The sequence below is a fragment of the Rhodnius prolixus genome, unplaced genomic scaffold (assembly GCF_049639745.1).
Source record: "Rhodnius prolixus isolate KJV_2025 unplaced genomic scaffold, Rpr scaffold_9, whole genome shotgun sequence".
Classification (NCBI taxonomy): Eukaryota; Metazoa; Arthropoda; class Insecta; order Hemiptera; family Reduviidae; genus Rhodnius; species Rhodnius prolixus.
The window spans coordinates 17,092,369-17,116,511 of NW_027411604.1; the positions used below are offsets into that span (position 1 = coordinate 17,092,369).

At 34.5% G+C, this 24,143-nt stretch overlaps 2 protein-coding genes across 4 annotated transcripts in view; one reads left to right on the forward strand and one right to left on the reverse strand.

Annotated features, from left to right (window-relative positions):
• LOC141454797 (probable metabotropic glutamate receptor mgl-1) overlaps positions 1 to 24,143 on the reverse strand; it is a 133,564-nt gene that overhangs the window by 95,995 nt on the left and 13,426 nt on the right. The window lies entirely within an intron of this gene.
• On the forward strand, positions 13,636 to 22,755 carry LOC141454799 (chymotrypsin-1-like). Its single transcript, XM_074129423.1, has 4 exons — positions 13,636 to 13,952; positions 17,435 to 17,563; positions 19,929 to 20,137; positions 22,273 to 22,755. The coding sequence occupies exons 1-4, from the start codon at positions 13,686 to 13,688 to the stop codon at positions 22,673 to 22,675; spliced, it is 1,008 nt and encodes a 335-aa protein (XP_073985524.1). The 5' UTR covers positions 13,636 to 13,685; the 3' UTR covers positions 22,676 to 22,755.

The window sequence follows — 24,143 nt, forward strand, 5'->3', positions numbered from 1 at the left end:
AATAATCTTTTATTTTTCAATGAAATGTTCTTTAAACATAATTGCTCAGTTTCGTTTTACTTGTCTATCGTTCGTAAGAGATGGTACAGAAAATTTTAGTAATTCTAAGTAACTTCTTGCCGACGAATCAATAGGGCAACACCTAACTGTATTGCCACGAAAAATGGCATGAATTTTTTCAAGAACAATGTTAATGATGTATTGATTAATGATGCACTAGAAACTTCTTTAGTTCATAATGTAACTATAAATGGAAATCCTATTTTTGAGGAAGTGAACAATCGATTGTGTAAAGAGGTATGAGGTACAAGAAGAGAATGAGACAGTAAAAATAAGATAAAACCTGTAATAATTTTACTGTGATAAGCTTTACTTTACTGAAACAGAGTATGTTGTATGATTCTGTGCAGGAGGTCACAGGTGACCTGCACATTTAGAATGGAAAGTCACGTAAAACTGGCGCGTCACGGAATCTATTAAGTAAATGCATTAGGAACTTCTTTAGTTTACAATCTATTGTTAAAAATTTACCAGTTTGTATCAAACCAACTTGTTTACTTAGTTTTACTTTTAAAATCTGCAAAAGTCCTGATCATCCTCTTCAACTTAGTTAAATGAACCCAAGTTCCTTAAGTTGGAATGATATTTTATAGAATTCTGTTATTTATTAGGGTTTTTTTCTCTATCTCTTTGTTATTGGCCTCTTGAGCTAGCAAATCAGCCATTTTAAATTCTTCTTTCGAAGCTTCTTTAGTATATTGAATATTTACAGAGTTATCTTGTTGTTTGTTATGAACTCAAAGAGTTCTGTATAAATGTTGCTATCATCAGCTGCCAGAATAGTATTTATATTGGCAGGTAAGGGACATCCAGTTGCTATCACAGCCCTCCACAAACGCTCTCTTCCTTTAGTTGTTGTTAGCACATTCCAGGATTAGATGGTTGCCGTCTGCTATTATTCCAGAAGTACTGGAACACTGGTAAGATGTTTCCACCCCAATCCTGGCTAGATGGTGCGGCGAATAATTTGTGATTAAACCTCATTCTAATGCCTGTGCTAACAAACTTCCTATTGTAGTTCTTATATCTGTAAAACCAAGGTCTTTTGAGGACACTAGATTGGATGGCTGTGTAAAATTGGGCCTTTTCTCGCCTTTGCCAATTCGTATATCCGCTGCCATTCCGGTATAGCACTCCGCTTTTGCATAATTTTTAATATCGGAGACTAACATTGAGTATGGAGATATATGTTGTAGGGAGATCGTTTCTTTGGCTTTACGATCAACGATTTCATTTCCTTTCAGACCTGTGTGGCCCTTAATCCAGATTAAATGTACCCGATTTGCCTTTTTCTTAGAATACTATTTAATAATTGGGACGTTTCTAAGATTAAAGCGGGTGCATTATTTCCGAAATTCTGTAGTTTTTGGAGAACACTTTTGCTGTCAGAAAGAATTTAAAACAAGGAATTGGTCTATTGAATCTACATACTTTAAACATTGATTATACTGCAAATAATTCAGCTGTGAATATGGAAGCGAACTTATTTAATTTGAATTGTAAGGTGACGTCAGCGGTAAGATCAATCATTGCACATCCCACCCCGTCCTGATTCTTAGAGCCATCTGTGAACAGCCGATATCCGTTGGGAAAGTAGCGGTGCAATTCTGTTAAGAAGCAGTGCGTTGTTGCAAGAATTTGAATTGTTACAACTGCGAAAATTCACCTCCTAAATTTAACAATTCCGCCAACTATTTCCCATTGCTTCCTGCAGCTTTACTATTTTTCAAATTCAAAATGAATCCCTCTACCTCCTCAGGATTCTGAACGTAATAATCATTCAGTATCTTCTGCATTAGACCATTACCTCCATAACACCATCATCTCGCAGATTAAGAAGTTCAACGAAGTATTCAGCCCATCTCTTTCTTGTTTCTTCTTCATCTTCAATTACTTTGCCATTTTTTGCCTTTACAAAATGTCGGCTGAAACCTCTGGAACTATTGCATCCTTTTCTCTTTCCTCCATCTTTTCAAAACTTTTTCTTTTCGAACTCCTCCCCTCTATGAAAGAAATGTTTGGAAGAACGAATAGAGCCTTCTGTTCCAGGATTAGCTTCATTATTACTAGAACTCAGCTAAACTATCTGTCACAAACATACTAATATTTCTCTATTTTTTTAAAAAAAGTTCCAATGTAATGATAGTCTACTTATAATTTATAGGTTTTGGGTGAAAATATGCTAAATTCTAGACTCTAGCACAGGACCCTGAAGCAGAGATTCGAGTCTAGTTAGGTACGAGGTCTGTAAATTAAGTAATGAGACTGATTTTTTTAAAAAAATTTTATTCAAAAAGAATTACAATTCTATATTGTCACCTTCAAAAATAACTTCCTTCTGAAGCCATACAGCGCTGGAGACGTTTCTTCCACTCCTCATAGCAGTGCTCGAACTCCGATACTGGAATAGCCTTCAGCTGGTCAGTTACAGCCGTTTGAATGTTTTCCACTGTCCCAAAATGAGTTCCCGTGAAGTGATTTTTCAAACTTCGGGAAGAGAAAAAAAGTCACAAGGACTTAAGTCGGGCGAATAAAGAGGCTGAGGAGCCACAGGAATGTTTTTACTGGCCAAAAACTCGTTTATTTAAAATTGCTGTGGGACAAGGAGCATTATCGTGATGCTACACCCACTTGTTCTTGATGTTTGGTCTAACACGAATGACCCTTTTTCGAAGTTATTCAAAGAACCTCTCGGTAAAAGTGTTGATTGACCCGTTTGACCTTGACGTAGAAACTCTTTGTGGACGATTCCGTGGAAATCAGCATGCATTTGATCTTCGACTTCGCCATCCTTGCTTTTTTGGGCCTTGGAGAGGTTGAAGTGTGCCACTCTATGCTCTGGCGCTTGGTTTCTGGGTCGTACTCAAACACCCAAGACTCGTCACTAGTAATGACACGTTCCATTTTCTCATTTTGGGACAGTCGAAAACATTCAAACGGCTGTAACTGACCAGCTGAAGGCTATTCCAGTATCGGAAATCGAGCACTGCTATGAGGAGTGGAAGAAACGTCTCCAGCGCTGTGTGGCTTCAGAAGGAAGTTATTTTGAAGATGACAATATAGAATTGTAATTCTTTTTGAATAAAATTTTTTTTGAAAAATCAGTCTCATTACTTAATTTACAGACCTCGTATCTGCTTTAAACTTTCCCTTTCCAGCATCTTCTTGCACCTCAATGTCTGGTCATAGACAGTAATTTCTTCTCGTAAAAGAGAGCACTTTACGGAAGCTGGTAGTGCATTGGGGGATTCTGAGCGCCGATTACCATAAATGTTAATGAACCTTGGCTTTTCAGTTTTTATAATAAATTCGAAGGGTGTAAATATTTTTTTTAAAAAAGAACCTAGCCGATTTACTGTCTGTCATAAGAGAACATGGAATATGTTCGGGACTACAATTTAATGTTAGGTATTGTAAGATAAAGCGATAATACTGTGAAAAACTATTTAAAGTATTTAATCGAAAAATAACTTCACTAACTATACTGCAATTAAAATAGTTATTTTTTTTCTTATTTCCTTTATTTATAAAATGAAAGATAACTGTATTTAAAACACTTAAGAAGTTATGCGAAGTTGATAAATGAGTGAGGTTGATAACCAGGAATAACTGGAAGGCAGAAATAAATTGGAGATACGAGTATGAGGAAGTGCGAAGAAGTTGTCATATGGAGAATGCGTCACACTCCGCTCCGTAGAATAATTATAATTAAGTGTACACTTGATAATTACTTTTTGAAATGGAAAACAAAAGGAATAGATGACAGTCCTGCCAACGTTGATTATAAGTAGATTTAATTATAATAGTTTCTTTTATTTATAAAACTATAAGTTCCGAACCATAGACGCGTTCCGTAATGACGTATCGTCATTTTCCTCATACCAACAATATTGTTAAAATAGTTGCAACTTTTCAGTAAAATATAGAGATAACTTGAGTTTGATATTCACTAAGATTTTTTTCATTTAATAAGATTTCATTCCGCAGACATCAAAATAAAAAAAAAAACAAATTCGACTTCATCCACATGTTTAAAAATCTGTCCGTGTAAACAGTATTGCGAGGTAATCATCAGAAAAGATTTCTCTGGCCATTTCTAAGTAAATAACCTTTAATTCTTTATTCAGGTACCTGTATTCCCAGGTATACGAGGTGTGGCTATTAAATAACGAGACTGATGCTTTAAAACATTTTATTTTAAATTTATACATACGAGGTGTGTTCAAAAAGTAACGGGAATTTTCGTTTTTTGAAAAAAATATTTATTCATCTACATTAATATTGTCGCCTTCAAAGTAGTCCCCTTCGCATACAATACACTTGTGCCAGCGCTTTTTCCAATCCTCGAAACACTTCTGAAACTCGATCTTTGTGATAGCTTTCAGCTCTTTCAGCGATTCGCTTTTAATGTCATCTATGCTTGTAAAACGACGGCCTTTTAATGTTCTCTTTATGTTTGGAAATAGAAAAAAGTCACATGGAGCCATGTCTGGCGAATATGGAGGCTAGGGCATCGTTAAAGTTTTGTTTTTGGCCAAAAATTCACGAACAAGCAATGAAGTGTGAGCAGGTGCATTATCGTGGTGCAAAATCCATGAATTGTTTTGCCACAAATCCGGGCGTTTTTTTCGGATTGCTTCACGCAAACGGCGTTGAACTTGTAGGTAGTACTCCTTATTGATTGTTTGACCTTGTGGCAAGAATTCATGATGCACTATGCCATTAAAATCGAATAACACAGTGAGCATAACCTTCACATTCGACCGCACTTGTCGAGCCTTTTTCGGTCTTGGCGATCCAGAATGCCTCCACTGGGACGATTGAGCCTTAGTTTCGACATCATATCCGTAAACCCATGTTTCGTCACCTGTTATAACACGTTTCAGTAGATCCGCATCGTTGTCGACTTCATTGAGTGACTCTTGAGCAACTTCCATTCTCCGCTGTTTTTGTTCGAAATTCAACAATTTTGGAACAAATTTTGCTGCCACACGTTTCATACCCAAAACATCCGAAAAAATTTCATGGCATGAGCCAATTGATATGGCAACATCATCAGCGACTTCTCTGATTGTGATTCGGCGATCGTTCATAACCATTTCTTTCACTTTTTTCACGTTTTCATCGGTTGTTGATGTGCTTGGACGTCCAGGTCGTTCGTCATCTTCAACGTTTTCGCGGCCATCTTGGAAACGCTTATACCACTCGTAAATCCTTGTTTTACTCATAGCAGTCTCACCATATGCCTTTATTAACATTTCACACACTTTATTACACTTTATTTCATTTTTTTACGCAAAATTTAATACAAATTCTTTGATCCATTTTTTTTAACAAACAAAAATCGCCAAGCTCGAAAAACACGTCTAACCTTAACGGCTGCCACTTAAGAAGTAAACAATGAATATTACTGAAAATTTTATCGTACTTCAGGGGCATGTGTACCAACATAATTAAAAAAAATTTTACAATCAGACTCTCCTAACCCGCGAAATTTAAAAATTCCCGTTACTTTTTGAACACACCTCGTATTTAGTTATTATCACCTTCAATATACACCCCTCCCATATCCCTACAAGGCTCTATGCGAATTTACCATTGTTCGAAACAGTGCTGGAAGTCTTTTTCTGTCAGCTCCTGCATGAAGCATGCCGCTTTTTCTTTCACAGCTTCAATGGACTGAAATCGTGTTCCTTTTAATGCAGATTTGGACTTTGGGGAACAGATAAAAGTCACATGGGGGCCATGTTCAGGCGAATAAGGCGGATGGCCTAAAACTGGGATGTTGTACTTGGCTAGAAACGTCGTCTTGACAGACAATGCAGTGTGAGCCGGCGCGTTTGTCTTGATGGAGAACCCCGTGGCTTGTCCACAAATCGGGGACGTTTTTTCCTTACTCTTTCTACACGGAGTTGTGAAAGTATCTCACGGTAGTAATGTTGATTAATTATAATCGATATTTTCATTCGTTTTGGACGTGGAAGGGCGAACCGCCCGGTCATCGTCTCTGACGACTTCTCGGCCATCTTGGAAACACTTGAACCACTCAAAAACTTGCGCACGTGATAAACATCGCCATAAACTTCTTTTAATAAAGTATAAGTTTCAGTAGCGGTTTCACCAAGTTTTGATGTGAAATTTCACGACAATTCGTTGCTCTATTACATGTGTAGTATCATGTTTTCGGCAAAACGAAACTAAAACACCTCTTACACAAACGATGGTTCCGGTCAGAAAAAGATTTCTGTACAAACACGTGAGACGCTGCAATCGAAAGAAAAGGCTTTACGCTGCACAACTGTCGGTCTTTAGGATTTGGCGCATGCATAGTTCTTCTGTAGCAGCATCAGTCTTGTTATTTAATAGCCTCGTGTTGTCATATGGCCATCGCATAATTTCCCAAGTAACTGATGGGACTAAATCATTAACAGAACGAAAGGCAATGCGAATTCCAGAGTTCAGTCAAAATATCGCAGATTCCGCCGAAAAGAACCTCAAAATTACTTTGTTATTGTACGAAAATAACATCAAAAATTGAAAACATGGAAAATGGCAGGATATTTATACCAATACATTAATACGCTACATTAATATAAAAAAATATTTAGTATTATGAATAAAGCAGTTTTTAATATTACAATATACGTCAAAAGTGGTATAAGTGAAAATTAATCTAATTAACTACCAGAACTTGCAGAAATACTTTCCAAAAAATAATGAAGTGAAAATGCAGTGTATTATTAATGAAATACAAGATAAAATACACAAGAACCAGTGGAGTATAAACCAGCAATGCGGTAAAACTCCCAATAGAAGAGCTTGATTAAAATACTAAATGCACGCCCCAGGGGAAATTATGTAAGATCGTGTGTTTTATTTCATTCAATTTATTTAACATCTCTAATTTAAAAAAAAATAAATTAAAATGTTTTATTCATGCATCTGCAGCAATTCACTTTCACACCTTTATAGTTGAACGACACTCACTTGGACTTCATGCCGGCAGTATGACATTTAAATTCAGCTCATTATTGGCGAGGTTGATAGATTTAGAAAATCAAAGATTAATCACTAAAGAGCAACTAATTCCACAGGTCAGGGATCTACAGATTCTTTTAAGACAAAAGCTTTCACAGTAAGGATAATTAATTATAAAGATAAGATGCAAAGAAAATTATCTTTATTAAGATATATTATCGGAATAATTACATAAGCAAAATAGATGCAGCTGATATTTAACGTATCTAAATAATATTAAATTAACAATTACAATTTGTGTAAAACTTCTAGCTCTAAATCGGACGGAGTTTAATAACTACTTAGAGCTTCAATTTTTGAAGTCAAGTTTAAAATGTCGGCTTTGTAATTTGTGGTTTAACCCTCTAATGCATGATTTTTTTATTTCTTTCAAATTTATTTTTTTTAATATTCTATTTTGATATAAAACAACGAAAAAATATTTAAAAGAATATTGGTCGCTTGTAATTTTCAGGAAAGTGAAATTTATGTTATGTATCATATATGCAACATCATGTTAAAAAATGGATTTTGTTGTAAAATGAGGATGGGATTATCGAATTTAAAATTTATGGGGAAAAAAGTTTATTGGTTATGAAAATTATAAAACCAGTTATTGTCTTTGTTGAAACAAAAATTTAAATTGCATTTCTTGCACTTTGCATAAGAATAATCCTTGCAACCAATTAATTTACATATCTTTCGTTTCACAACCCATAAGGGCCAATGATCTAATTCATCTTTTCTGACGCTAGCTGGTGGTCTCGCTGATGCAGATTTTTATTTCCTTAAAGTATCGTCCAGTGAAGGAGATGGCCTTCCTCTCTTAGGCGCCATGGATCTGCCTATTTTACACAAGGTCTCACCCAGTTCCTTTCTGTACTCTTTTTGCGACATACATTGCGTTCGGGCAATCAACTTCCTTGCTTAGCCTGTCAAATCGTCTAATTTTATCTTTCGGTTCTATACTATAAATTGTGGACAGAAGATGTACTAATATAGTACTAACTTCAAGAAAAATTACGGAATTGATATCATCAGACATCTGTGTACAAAGTTAGAAGACATATTATCTCATAACATGCTGTTGCATATGTGCAACACAAATTATTTTCAATTGTTGGTCTAGGCAAAAATTGTTATCAAATTTATAAAGTAATAAAAGATAAATACTAACTTTCCCAAGCACGTAAAATTTTTAAAAATGTTAATTTTCAATAAAATAGGCACAAGAACGGTAATTTCTGCGCGGTCTTTACCACAGTCTACGGTCGTGTTGACTTTGTTCCCTTTCTGGCTTTAAATTAGCTCATTACCTTCTAGAACCGACATAAACCTTATATAAACTGACACTAGACATGTTGTGGCATATATTCATCATATTTTAATTCAAATGAAATCCAAGAGAGTTCTCCGGCACAAAGCTAAAGATCATGTAGCAGATATGCAACACGATGCACTATAGGGTTAAGCTTATGTACTCAACCGGTATTCAGTAATAATAATATCATTTATTGAACGTCAAATTTACGTATATTCGTACATATTGGGTGTGAGCGTGCCCATATTATACCATCTATTCCTTCTCTTCAGCCAGCTGGCTGTAAATTTCATTTCTCTTGAAGTTCTAGTTACGCTACTGGGCAAAATGACAAAAAATTTCAGCACTAATTAGAAGAGCTTGGTACAAAAAGGAGTTATCTACAGTTTTTTTAAGAAATTTTTAGTAGGGACAAAAAACTAAATATACTTTATGATGTATTCCTTATGTTGTGACTGCTGTAAGGATTAGTTAATATATTGTGATGGGGTCATTTGGGGCTCAATTTTCAACTTTCTAGGGCATTTTTTAAGCTTGCTATAAAGCAAAAGTTATTTTGCAGCTAATCTCTTTTTTTTGCACCAAAATCATAATTTTCAGTAAAACTTGAGTACATATTAAGTACTTTAGTCAACAGATTTCTTGTTTTTGAGCTTTTAAGTGGCATTTTGTGTCTTGTCGAAGCGAATGTTAGGATACATTATTATGCCAGTCAAAAAGTAAAATAATAATATCTACCTAATATAAACATTAAACAAACCTAATACAAAAATTTTTGTTTGATTGATGGCGTCATCTTTTCTGTTTGGAGCAAAAGAAAATTATCTGCTGTAGAAAACTCATTTTTGCTCCAAATCTAACCTAGGTTAGAGAATAAGTAATAATAAAAGAGTCTGCATAAAGACTCGTTTAAGCACCAAAAGATGTAGAATTGAACAATAGGGGGCGCCACTAAACACATTTTCTGGAAAAAAAAAATGTAGATAACTCCTTTTTGCACCAAGCTCTTCATGAATTGTGTTCGCGAACAGCAAAAAATGTTTCAATTCCTTTGTTTTTTGGGCTCATTCACATCAAAATTAGCTATAATTCTAAATTAGAGGAATTATGCTCGAATTTCCTTCAATTAGTCTCTCACATATTGCACGCCTGCAATTTTATGCAAGTTAGCTATTGGTGTGTTATCTTGGTGCATCATTCGCAAACCTTAAGAACTTGTTTTGAATCCTTGGCAAATTCTTTAAGTTAGTCTCGCATAGAACAGGATCTTGTAAATAATGTTATTTTATTGGCATACTTAGTGAGTTTTTAATAAGGGGTAGTACCAATTAATCTATTAGGCACTTACCCTGTTGTATTAGCGTAATAGTTTCTATTTAGGAGTGGAAACAGTTAATCTCTATTGGATTATTATGTTTCCACTGTCAGGCCCGACTATAAGCTGTTAGATAATATTTATCAACCGAAAATTTAATGAAATCTAGCTGCACTAAGAGAATAAAGTGTTTGGTTAAAAAAAAGCTATTAAAAGTTGAAATTCTTGGGGGTAAATGAAATAGTTAGAACTCAGAAATACCAAATTTATTGCACCTGCAGTACTTTAATGAAAAAAAAATCGCTTGGAAACGCAATTTATGTCACTGACATGACCACCACACTTTATTTTGGTTGAAAATGTAAAACTAGAAAGAACAAGACGTGCAACATGAGCTGGCAAGTTGAAGTGAAGACAGAAAAATATAATTTCATATTTAGGTAGCGGTTGAAGTTGACGCGATATGGAGAAGATTGTTGTTTGGATGGTTAGCCTTTAGGAATGTATAATTAACAGACAAACGCACATCACTCAATTACAGAAGCAGTGTAATAAGAAATAGCGGCTAGAGAGGGGAACAGCAGAGTTACCGAAGGGGAATAGATCGTCTATGTGTACCTTGGAGCAGACACAATCAGCTAGCTAGCTAGCTGGTGGCCGTCTATATGGCCAATACGGGAGGTTATAGATAATAATTACTGCTAACACAATTATTAATTGTTTAATGATGGGCCGCCGGCAATGAACCTGGTCAATCAACTTTCATATCATCATACCGCTTCACACATTTTACCACAGCATCGAATCTAGAGTTAGTCATTCTGTAAATGATTCATTACATTCTAATTTTGAAAAAGACAGAATTATTTACAAAGAGGTGGGTGAACTTAGGGAGACCTCATTGTGGGGCAGTGCTTTTATCTTTTTCCAATTTCAGCTTCTTCTTTTTTTAGGATGCTCTAGGTTGGTTAGCCATGATACTTTATTGAATAAAAACAATTTCACTAGCATTGCGGTGGAGTCACAATAACCATTAGGTAACTGTAATTAGTTTTAACTGAAAGAAGAAATCAGGACGGCTCTTCATTGAACAGCGACTTAGAGGAGAAGGTGGTAATATGGGACAGTCTTTTTTTTTACCTTGCATATTTTGAACACTACAGAATTTAAAATCTATTCTGAAGTAAAATCATAGACATACATTATTTGTGTCTTCGTAAATTTGGAGTCCTGAGTGGATTACAGCAAGGAGTCTGTGGAGTTACACTGAAAAAATCTGTCGTGGTGCCCATATTAGGTTTTCAGATAGTGTGGTCGTAATATGGGGACACACATAATAATTATAGTTCATGTTCTCGTTTCTCCGTGAATTTTAAAAAAATAAGCCTTAAATATGGCCACAAATAGTTATTTATTTAACAAGTGTGGAAAGTAGTACTTTTCCTCACGCGAGGCAGGGTTTGCACGCACGAGCGAGCGAAGCGAGGCGAGTGTAAGTGCAAATTGCCGAGTGTGAGGAAAATACTTTACACTCGAGTTAAATATTATATTTTTTCTGCAACCATTAGATTTATTAACTAAAAAAATTAAAAATTTCATTTTTACAGCCTACAAAAAGTAATTTATTTATTATAAACATTTATTCTTATATTACAATTATTTACATTACTTACGTATTTACATTACTTATTACATTTTCTGCTGTTTCTTTTATTGATGGAGGAGTGTTTTCTAAACAGGAATCACTAGAATCCATTTTAAATTTCTATAAGGTAACACTATAACCTTTTTAACTGTTATAATTAAAAATATCTAATTATTTATTAAAGTATTATTTTTATTTCTATATTCCTTTCAATTTTTATTTTATCGTTTAATATTCGTTTTTTAATTATTTAGTTACGTTAAATAAGCTTATTAAAGTTTTACAGAAAATATTTATGTTAAAACAAAACTTCTTATATCAAGGAAGCACAATAAAGTTATTTCACTCACTAGTGAGGAAAGTGACACTAATGGGAATTTTTCCCCACTAGTGAGGGAAGTTGGGCATTACACAGCTGATTTTAATTGAGTAATGAGAACATTCCTACATGGTTGCAGAAAAACTATATTTTACATAATTATCGTACATTAAGGATAAAAATTAGGGTGTAATCAGTTTTCTTAGAGAAATGATCTTTTTAGGCCCTCTATAGTACCCTGTAGAAAAAGAAATATTTATAAGACACTAGTTTCGTCCTCAGTGCCACTTTTCACGTTCGGCAGACGAGGTTGTTATATGGGACAACGCTGTCCCATAATACCACCATACACCGCGTACAATATAACCTCAGATTTTTTCAATATACATTCATATTTGAAATCCATAATACTGGCAATTAAAACTCTCTACTTTCTACATTTTTAATGTCTAAGAGAAATTATTCTAACTTTCCTCGGTATTAACCAAAAGCAGAGGAAAATCAACCTTAAGAAAACTTTTTAGCATTGACAAAATCAACACGGTCCTCTCTTGGACAAAGCTGCCGTCTCGATTGTTGCGCTGCCTTCTGCAGCAGACAAAGCCTACCCCAGAAGAGTAGTAAGGCACCAAAAACTAACAGATAGCCACTACTGGTTTCACGAAAAACAGGGGTGTCCCAAATTCCAACCCCGGTCCCAAATTACAACCTTCTTCTTTACCAATTAACAGTGAATTTAAAGGAGGTACTAAATTGGTAGAGGAAATGTTATTTTTGGGTAAATAAATGGCAAAATCAGATCGACTTTGATCGGAATAACCCCTACTGATGACCATATCAGAATAGTTTAAAGGAAAATGCAAGTACGAATTATATATGCATGGCCAAACAGTGGTAGGAAAGTACGTTTGCTATTCGCCTTCGTCCACGACACCTAATAATTGGTAGTTAGACGTTAAGCCCCGCCTGAAAAAATAGGCGATTACTTTACTTTACAGTGGTCTGCGGGCCGTCGCCTGTTTGCAAGAATTTATTTGTCAGTCCTCGAAAACTAACATATCTGATCTATCACCAATCACTGAGGAATCAGTGCATCTTTTTTTGGAGTCAAAATATAGGTTAAAAAGTTATAATTGAGGATTAGGTTAAATGAATGCGGATGGTTACTATAAATGTTTAAATTCCAAGCAAATGCTACACATCTAGTTCGTAGTAAAAATCCATAGATATAAATTCTGTTATGAATTCAAATTACAGTCCATCCTACAGAAAAATAAGCAATTTAGGATTTGGAGAGCCTTATTTAAAATTTAGAACTAATTTCGAAAGAAAAAGTAATTAGCCAGATAAGAGTCGCCAAATTTAATTTCTGCAGACTGCACTGTAAAGGAAAGCTCTATATATTTGATGGTGAACAACGTTGCAATCTTTGTGACGATCACCCTCCAGATGATATTCACCATTTCTTGCTGTCTTGACGCCCTACTCGTCAATATCAGAAATAGATTTCTCACTAACTACATAGACTGTAACGTAAGTTTGGATGAAAACTTTTCTAACTTACTGATTATTGATAATACGGATAAAATGGACAATGTTTATTTTTTTTGTAATATCAGGCCTATGATCCAAATTCAAAATTTTTTAATCCAAAAATTATTTGTATTATCATTATTTTACGTAAGCAGAATGTCAGTTGAATTTTATTGTTTTATTTGAAATTTGAAAAAGATAAATTTATTATTATTTTAATGAGCATCTATAAATGTATTTAATATATATTTTATTTTTATTTTGTATTTATATTTCAAGAAATGTATTCTGTTTTGCCACTCAACTCCATTTGTTATGAGGAATTCCTCAAAACAAAATAAATAAATATTATTATTATAGTTCATAGTATACATAATTAATTCAATACAATAATTCAGAAAACATATTAAAAAAAAAAAGACTAAAGCTCTCCTTAAAGATCATCTGATTTCTCTCATCAAAACAAAATACTAAAATGTATCAAAGACGTAGTGTTCAAAATGATTATTTAAAATCATTTTCAAGATTACTATTACTTTTTTTGCTATGCTACCAGGGGTATTGCGATGAAGTTGAGGATGGCCCGTTTTTTGGCCGTAATATATCTATAGAAGAAGCTCCTTTTGTGGCAGGAATACTAGTATCTCCCCAAGAGTTATGTACAGGTACTTTGGTAAGCGACAACATCGTCTTAACCTCGAAGAATTGTTTGCAATCGGTGAAAACAATTAGAGATATCAAGGTAAATACAAAATATATATTTTACCTACAAATTAAGGACTAAATAAACTTAATATTAGTCTATTAAATCACATGTCGCTAATTTAACCTAGCTTAAATTAGACAGACCTAATTTATTAATTCTATTATTGCTGTGCTCTATTGATAAATTTTCTTGCACGACCTTTTTTAGCAAAAGTCTGTCTTACAGAGATGTATTTATTTTTATTTTGAATAGGACAAAGCAGATAGTGATTTTTAATTATACAAGAAATAATTGTTAAAAATTGTAATCACTAGGGAACGGATTCGTATGTATTTACATATTTTTTTCTAGGCAATTTACAGACGTTTTTCAACTAGAAGTATTCATACTGACACTTTTTAAGCCGTTTGAGTCTACTTTTATTTCACATATTTCCACATATTTGGATGTTATCGCATATTTATACATATTTGATTAAAATAAATAAATATTTCTACATATTTAATCAAAATATGTACATATTTTTCATTTTGGGCATATTTTCATAATTGGGAGGTGGTTGACAGGAACTGTGAACCACAGACTGTAGGGCTGTGAATCACAGTGGGCAATGGTTGTTGTAATTTACACAGAATGCCGCTAACAGTGACGGGCACTTGTTAGTTTCTTTGCAGTTGTCTGACGTTGTCTGTTCTTTTAGCTCGTTTGTTCAAGTGTCCAATTCATTTCGTTCGGTCACTTAGTGTATTCTTTTTTGGGTGAAATGCCACGAACATCGGCCTCAAACAAATAACTGGTTGCTAAATATCTTCGCGAGTTTCCAGCAGAACTTTTTCGAAGTGATGGAGACATTTTGTACTGCACAGCTTGTGACAAGCGCGTTTCTTGCTCTCAACGTTCCCAAGTCACCCAACATATTGCCACCGGATCGCACATAGAGAATAAAAACAGAAAGAAAGAGAGGAGGTCCTATCAAACCTTCCTTACATCTCCATCATCAAGTAAGTCTACTCTGAGTACAGATCTGTGTCGGGCTTTGGTTAAAGCAGATATCCCTTTCCATAAACTTAAAAATCCTCATTTCAAAGGATTTTAGTCGTTACAAGTCCAGCTTACGCCCAGATCGTCGTCACTTCACGTTCCAACATTTGAAATTTCATGTGGTTGCAAACAATTTCGAAGAGTGAAGTTTTCAAAATTGAAAATTTAACACATCTTTTAATAAATAGTAAAAATGTTCTTTGTTGTATAAATCATTATAACTTGTAAAAACAAATTATTTTGTTCCTAATAAATTATTATGAATTGTAAAAATGTTCTTTTCTTGTATAAATAATTATAACTTGCCCCCCCCAAAAAATCCATTTTCATAAAAAAAAATGTCCATTTTACTTAAATATTCCAGAAAATATTTTAAGAAAATCACATATTTTCCACATAATTGACGAAAATAAATGCATATTTTAGTTAAATATTTGGCATTTTTAAATACATAAAAATCCGTTCCTTAGTAATCACATTGCTTTACTAATTACATTTAGGAAAACTAAATCAATCAGAAAATATAGATAGATGAATTTTGTATTGGTTTTAAGATACCCACTCAAACATTTAATCTTCCAGCAAGAGTTAAGTTTTAATTACGCTAATTAATAAACCATTAATTAATAAAATTAAATTAATAGACTTTTATAAATTGCATAAATAAATGAAGCTTAAATAAATTACAGAAAATTTAGAAAGGAAACACAAAGTTGAGTAGAAATAAACAATGATTCCATTAAAATAAAAACATATCCAAAAAATAGGTCAATTTTTTTTACTTACTTACTCCATGGCTCTACAGCCCTTGTAGGGCCTTGGCCTCCTTCAACAATTCACTCCAAGCCGTTCTATCACTCGCTTTCTTTCTCCATCCTCCCGCATTTAACTTGGAGAGGTCCTCCTCCACCTTGTTCAACCATCTCAATCTTGGCCTCCCTCTAGGCCTTCTGCCTCCGGGATGCCCTTCATAGGCGATGCGAGGTGCTCTACCTTGGTCCATTCTGTGGAGGTGCCCCAACTAGCGTAGTACTTCCCAGCTTAATGCTCTTTACAATGTTCGCCTCCTTAAAAAGCTCCCTCAGCTCAGCATTTTTCCTACATCTATAAGTACCATTCTCCACCACCGGGCCATAAATCCATCTCAATACCTTTCTCTCCCAGCAGTACAGCGTACTTTCATCCGCTGAGGTTAGCGTCCATGTTTCTGAGCCATATAATAGGACTGGTTTGATAAGGTTCTTTTAAATGGTGAGTTTGGCATTTCTCGAGATGTCCCTTTTTCGGAGGATCGGGCTTGAATGTCCATAGGCACCTATTTGCAGCTGCAATCCGACTGGTTATGTTCTCCTTTACCTCGTTTTATGAAGTAAGGGTCGCACCCAAATACTTAAAGTTACTTGTAGGCTGCCAAATCTTCTTGCTCTCCTAGTTGTCACCATATATTTTGTCTTACCCTCGTTCACCTTAAGCCCATATGTAGCAGCCCCATATTCCAGCTCAAATGCGCAGCTGATCTTGCGATTATTGCTACATCATCAGCATATGCCAGATATTGGATGGTCCTGTTGTAGATATTTCCCCCAGCATTCACCTCTATGTTTCTTATAGCTGATTCCAGTATCAGGTTGAAGAGGACTGGTGAGACCGGATCACCTTGTCTCAGGCCTTGACTAATAGAGAATCCCTTTGTAACCTTTCCTTGAACGGCTACCTTCGCATATGTGTGACTTAATGTCATTCTGAGAAGCTTAATTATCTTGAAAGGAATTCCCAAATTTTTCAAGCACTTCATGAGTCCTATCCGTGAGACAGTGTCGTAAGCCATTTCAAAGTCTATATACTCGTATAACTGATGTAGATCCAGGTTATTTTCATAGAACTTTTCTAGGACTGCCCTCATTGTGAAGATGTGGTCCGTAGTTGACCTTCCTTTTCTGAACCCACCACTTTTATTAGTACCAAAAATTGCCGTCTATCACATATTTGAACGGCCATTGTTATTTTGTCACTGCTTCACGTGTAAATTAATTATGGAAGTTAATTATGAATAATGTGAGGAACCAAACTTGATTTCGGAAGGTTTGATGAAAAACTTAACTCATTCTAACTCTGAAAAAAGTATTCTAAACATAACTAACTTTTTTTTACCGTTTATCGCTGTGAAACCAATCAATATTTACTTTTTTTAAAAAAATTAAGTTTATGTAAATACTGTTAAGTTTTTCAGTTTTTAATTGATACATCATTGGCGCCCGGAGATTCTTTCAATGCTCTCTAGATATTGTTGGTACAGTTCACCATCGGCCATGAGTTTAAGAAACAAACAAAAACGAAAAAAATCTAAGGGCGGACAGAGCTTGCCCGCGGGATATCCTTGAGGAACACTTAACCACGCAGTTCAACTCATCCTTTTAAGTGTTGATACTTTGAAACATCTTTTTTTTTAAAAAAAATTACATGTTATTGACCTACAGGTGTTTCTCGGCACTAATGAAATAAAAGAAGATAGCTCAAATTACTACACAGTATCGGCCATTTACACGAATCTTGAAGCGAAGGAGACTGGTGGACCCATAGATTTGATTAATATTGCTTTGATTAAGGTATAGTTACAGTAAATGGTAAATTATTAATTACTGTAAATTTTATATCTTTTTTTTTTTCTACAGAATATCTTGAAACGTTTTCCCCGTGCAGATAAGTTGGATGTACAGGTTGCGATTTTATTGTTGGTGATCATGTCCGTTGATGGGCCTTGGCCCAATTGATTTCTTCTGATAATCATAAAAGATTCAATGCCAAATTTGGCCAATATTGCGTTCTAGATCAGATTAGACTTAGTTTTCCACTTCCTAGAAGAACAACCCACTCGGCTAGTGTGTCCTGAAAGGACTTGAATGGCCAAAGAGGAACGTCCTCTACGAGGGTCGTTTGAAAAGTCCGTGCAAAAATAAAAACTACTTAATTTTATGGGGTAAACCTTTTTTATTTTTCAACATAGTCTCCTTTTAGGCTTATACACTTCGTCCAACGCTGCACTAGTTTGTTGATCCCTTCCGAATAATAGGATTTGTCCAAGTCTGAAAAATAGCCATTCGTCTGCAATCACCTCCTCGTTTGAATAAAATCTATCTCCCGCCAGCCATTTCTTCATATTGGGGAACAAATAGTAGTCCGAGGGAGCCAAGTCTGGAGAATAGGGGGGATGTGAAACTAGTTGGAACCCTATTTCCATTAATTTTGCGACCACAACTGCTGAGGTGTGAGCTGGTGCGTTGTCGTGATGGAAAAGGACTTTTTTGTGGGCCAATCGTGGGCGTTTTTCTTGCAGCTTGGTTTTCAAACGGTCCAATAACGATGAATAATATGCACCTGTAATAGTTTTACCCTTTTCCAGATAGTCGATGAGGATTATTCCTTGCGAATCCCAAAAGACAGTCGCCATAATCTTACCGGCCGAAGGAACGGTCTTCGCCTTTTTTGGCGCAGATTCCCCCTTGGTAACCCATTGTTTAGATTGTTCTTTGGTCTCAGGAGTGTAGTGATGTATCCACGATTCATCCACAGTGACGAAACGACGCTTAAATTCCTGCGGATTCTTCTGGAACAGCTGCAAACCGTCCTTGCAACACTTCACACGATTTCGTTTTTGGTCAAGCGTGAGCAATCGCGGCACCCATCTTGCGGATAGCTTTGTCATGTCCAAATGTTGATGCAAAATATTATGTACCCGTTCATTCGAGATGCCCACAGCACTAGCAATCTCACGCACCCTTCACTCTTCTGTCATCCATCACCATATCATGGATTTTATCAATGATTTCTGGAGTAGTAACCTCAACAGGGCGTCCAAAACGTTCAGCGTCACTTGTGCCCATATGGCCACTCCGAAAATTTTGAAACCACTTATAAACTGTTCTAATCGAAGGTGCAGAGTCACCATAATGTTTATCAAGCTTCTCTTTAGTCTCCTGAGGCGTTTTGCCTTTCATAAAGTAGTGTTTAATCAACACACGAAATTCTTTTTCGTCCATTTTTTTTGAAAATCATTCGACTTCCTCGATTCAAACGAATGCCAAACACAAAGAAATAGACCGATCTGGCTGAAACTTGGTGTGCGTTCTTCCAAGAGATGCTACTAACTAAACATAACCTCGATACGCGCCAGTGGTGCTATCTCTCTGACTTTGCACGGACTTTTCAAACGACCCTCGTAGTACACCGGAACATAGGAAACCACATCCCAAACTAGTTCTAATGCATCCCAGACAAGAAAAACTAACTTTCAAATCAACTTCATATCTTGGACCAAACACTGGCATTGAAGGCAGAAACTTGTCCATGGAGAGAACAGATACTTCTTTATCTTCTTGCCTTCTAACTTATTCCAGGTTATGTGAGCTTTAATATAGAACAGGAATTGTACAGTTCTGTGAAGGCTCGCTCATAACGAAAGCTTAGAATCTTCTACAGTTTTATGCCAGTCACGTACTGATTTAATCAATAGTTCAAATAATTTTTATTATTTTTTAAAACCATTGCACTCTACAAAGAATTCCTGCAAATTTACAACAAATTGCCATTTACCGAAAACTGTTATTTATCTTTATTTTATTTTGTACAAAGTTTCTATGTAAATTATTTTTGTAGTTCTGCCTTGGAATCCAACATTAGAAGCACCACTAAACTATTATTTTAAGCCTAGAAAAAGCAACTTTCGCAAACCAAACTGAAATAATAAAGATAATATTCTATTTATGAAAATAACATTTGTGAATTAAAAACAAAGTTAGGGTGTAGCAAAATAACAATTAAATGCGCCTATGTTATTCTTTGACGTTATTTAATTTTATTTTTATTTTGTAAATTAATAATCCGCAGATGTATAAATATGAATTTCTAGTTGACAAGATATTTTGGACGCAATTGAAAATAAATAATATATTTTTCACTTTTATGTCACAACAGCTTAACGATCATGTTGAGATTAGTCAAACTATTAGCCCAATAGGAATTGAGCCGAAGCCATGGCCTACTGACACTGAGTTATACTTTCGTCAATGTTCTGCCATGGGTTTTGATAAACATAACCAAACTGGTGCAATGGGCAGATTGTATAGCAGTGAAGTCGTTAGTGGAATTGGTCCAAAAGGCTGTGGCTGTGCTAAGTTAGGAAGGTAAGGTTTACTTATGCACTTTGATGCAATTTTATTTTACTTTCTGTAAAACTATTTTTGAATGATTTTTTTATTTTATGTTTCGTGTTTAAGAGTAATAATTTACAACTACAGTAATTAGATGACGCACCACGATAGCCGAGTGTATTGCAAGGATGTATTGTGGTACTGGATTCGACTTCCCAATCTAGGCCTGGGAATTCATTTAATGGTTAACAATTGAAATAGATCGCAAAAATCGTTTGATAATAGTTCCTCTCCGACACTTAATTTTGGTAGAAGTAGCAATAAATAAATCAAAATCGTTTTGAAGGGGCTAACTCCAATTATTCGCAAAATGAAAGTGTTATCATCTTTACTAGACTTCATATTGTTCAGATTTTAATGAATTTTTAACCGAATTGTAGAGAAAAGTTTGCCCTAAAACTGGTATAAATAGCGATATTTTAGTGATAACAGTAAATGAGATATAGAAGGTTAAATTTTGAAGGTTTTGTAATCCGTTCAAATGTCAATATCTCTCTTCGTATTGTTTAGATTTGAATGAATTTTTAACCGAATTGTAGAGAAAAGTTTGCCCTAAGACTGGTATAAATAGCAATGTTTTAGTGATAACAGTAAATGAGATATAGAAGGTTAAATTTTGAAGGTTTTGTAATCCGTTCAAATGTCATTATCTCTCTTCATATTGTTCAGATTTTAATGAATTTTTAACCGAATTATAGAGAAAAGTTTGCCCTAAAACTGGTATAAATAGCGATATTTTAGTGATAACAGTATATGAGATATAGAAGGTTAAATTTTGAAGGTTTTGTAATCCGTTCAAATGTCAATATCTCTCTTCGTATTGTTTAGATTTTAATGAATGTTTAACCGAATTGTAGAGAAAAGTTTGCCCTAAAACTGGTATAAATAGCGATATTTTAGTGATAACAGTATATGAGATATAGAAGGTTAAATTTTGAAGGTTTTGTAATCCGTTCAAATGTCAATATCTCTCTTCGTATTGTTTAGATTTGAATGAATTTTTAACCGAATTGTAGAGAAAAGTTTGCCCTAAGACTGGTATAAATAGCGATATTTTAGTGATAACAGTATATGAGATATAGAAGGTTAAATTTTGAAGGTTTTGTAATCCGTTCAAATGTCAATATCTCTCTTCGTATTGTTTAGATTTTAATGAATGTTTAACCGAATTGTAGAGAAAAGTTTGCCCTAAAACTGGTATAAATAGCGATATTTTAGTGATAACAGTATATGAGATATAGAAGGTTAAATTTTGAAGGTTTTGTAATCCGTTCAAATGTCAATATCTCTCTTCGTATTGTTTAGATTTGAATGAATTTTTAACCGAATTGTAGAGAAAAGTTTGCCCTAAAACTGGTATAAATAGCGATATTTTAGTGATAACAGTATATGAGATATAGAAGGTTAAATTTTGAAGGTTTTGTAATCCGTTCAAATGTCAATATCTCTCTTCGTATTGTTTAGATTTGAATGAATTTTTAACCGAATTGTAGAGAAAAGTTTGCCCTAAGACTGGTATAAATAGCAATGTTTTAGTGATAACAGTTAATGAGATATAGAAGGTTAAATTTTGAAGGTTTTGTAATCCGTTCAAATGTCAATATCTCTCTTCGTATTGTTTAGATTTGAATGAATTTTTAACCGAATTGTAGAGTAAAGTTTGCCCTATACGTGGTATAGATTGCTATGTTCTATATTATTAAAATAACCTGCATTAGGGTCTGTGTCGCTTAATAAATTCTAAAAAATATCAATGAAAAGTTAATACAATAAAATTACTCTAATGATATCAATGAAGTATTAATGAAATGATGGGTAGGTACTAACTGATCTGTGAATTTTTTTAGCGTTTAATCAATCCTTATACTTAACTTTTTAAACTGTAAGTCTTTATTAAAGTGTTTGGATTAATTCGAACTTTGAATTTTATAAAACAAAAGCAATCTTTAATTTAATAGTCGTTTTCTTGGAATACTGCCGGTGGTTACACTGCATTGGCTGATACAACCATCAATATTGTACTATCAAAATTTGCCAGCTGAAATTTTATAATTCAGCTAAGATTACATGACTTTTTAATTTAATCTTTCTTTTTAATTTGATTGCAGACTTCAAAAGACTAAACTTATTTGCGTGAGAAACCTTGGAAGCAATAGTTTCTGTCTTGGTGATACCGGAGGACCATTGATCTGTAATGACACTCTAGTTGGTCTAGCTCACAACATGATTACATGTGACTATTTCACAAATAATCTGACAGATCTATCCGAATGTGGATTGAATTCCACAGTTCATACTTATGTTTATTTATATAATTATTTGAAATGGCTGAACTTCGTGAAGAAGACTAAAGTTGTAGCGCGAGCGGCCAACGATGAAATGAATATTCATGAGATTTCTGTACCTGAGATGCCAGTCATTTTAAAAGAACCATCGACTGGTTATTTAGGTAAAGTTGGACTTACTGGATCACAACTGGCTTTAATAGCCATCGTTCAAGTATTATATTAATTATTTAAGAGTAAATAACATTATATATTTATATTTTTTATAAACTATAAGAAAGTAAACATTTCAAAATATATATAGAAATTTTCTGTATTAGTCTTTAAAGAGCACCATCTTTAATTATTACGTCTGCAGTGATTTGTAATTATATTGAAATTATAATTACCTATATTATAATTAATTATATTGACTAGACTAGCAAAAAAAAAGTTGATAGTTCCCTGATTTAAAAAAAAAAAGGATAAATGAAATGTTCTCCTAGGAACTACCTATCCAGCTCAAATGCTACAACATCCTAAGTAGCAAGATATCGTAAAGGAAGAGAAAACTTAGTTGGTACCTACCTTTCGCTAAAAAGAAATTTAAGGCAAAATCAAGAATAAAGCTGTTAGAAAATTGTAGGAGCTTTTCTAAATGGCAGAAATTACTAGCTGAAGTATAACTGAAATGTTGGGTTCTTGCTGATTTGTGTACCTTTTGTCGTTTAATCAATCCTTATACCTAACTTTTTAAACTGTAAGTTTTTGTTAAGACAAATGCCAACAGACATACATTCACCTTACGTAGACAAACTTGTTCCCCACTACTCATACACAACAGAGAAATACCGAGCTCCACACAAGTACGCTACCTAGATAACTGTATTTAGACAGTCGACTTACATGGAACCCACACATTAGACTGAAAAGACAAGAACTCTATAGACGATACGGACAACTACGAAGGGCGAAGATCAGCCATGAAGGTACAGAACAAACTGACTCTATACTAAGACCCATCTGGACCTGCGGAGCTGAACTGTGGGGCTCTGCGAAACCTTCCAACATCCAAAGAATCCAATCTTTTCAACATATCCAGCATATCCAGTGTTGCCCATAGGAATGTTATTCCCATGGGAAACGTCCCATGGGATGGGATGGGACAGCACACATTTGTATTTCCCATGGTAGTCGATACTTGATATTGTAAAATAAATTTAGGCTGAAATTTGCAGTTGCGTAAGTGCAACAAAATAGAAATCATTCATCATCTATGTAAGATGAAAATTGTGGAAATGGTTCAGGGATTACCTGGATTAACTGAATTATTAGAAACGGTCGATGAGCAGGAAATTGATAGTGTGCTGAATGAGCAAAGTGACTCAGAAATAGAATGAGAGTGTCAGAATGATACTGACTTGTCATACTTTTGAGTGTTAAAGTTAATAAAGTTAATAAATTTTGTCGTTTTGCATGTCCTATTTAGTAGACACTAAACGTAAACTTTCATAAATTTAATAATTTTATTTCAACTGTTTTCCATATTAATATTATAATGGGAATCCCGTGGGATGGGATGGGACAGAAAAATATGTCCCATGGACAAGCTTGGGCATATCGTCAACGCTACTTATTATGTATCCAATTTAACCCTCCACACAGACCTCAATATCCCCTTTTGTCAATGACCTAATCCATTCTCGGCTTCCTTA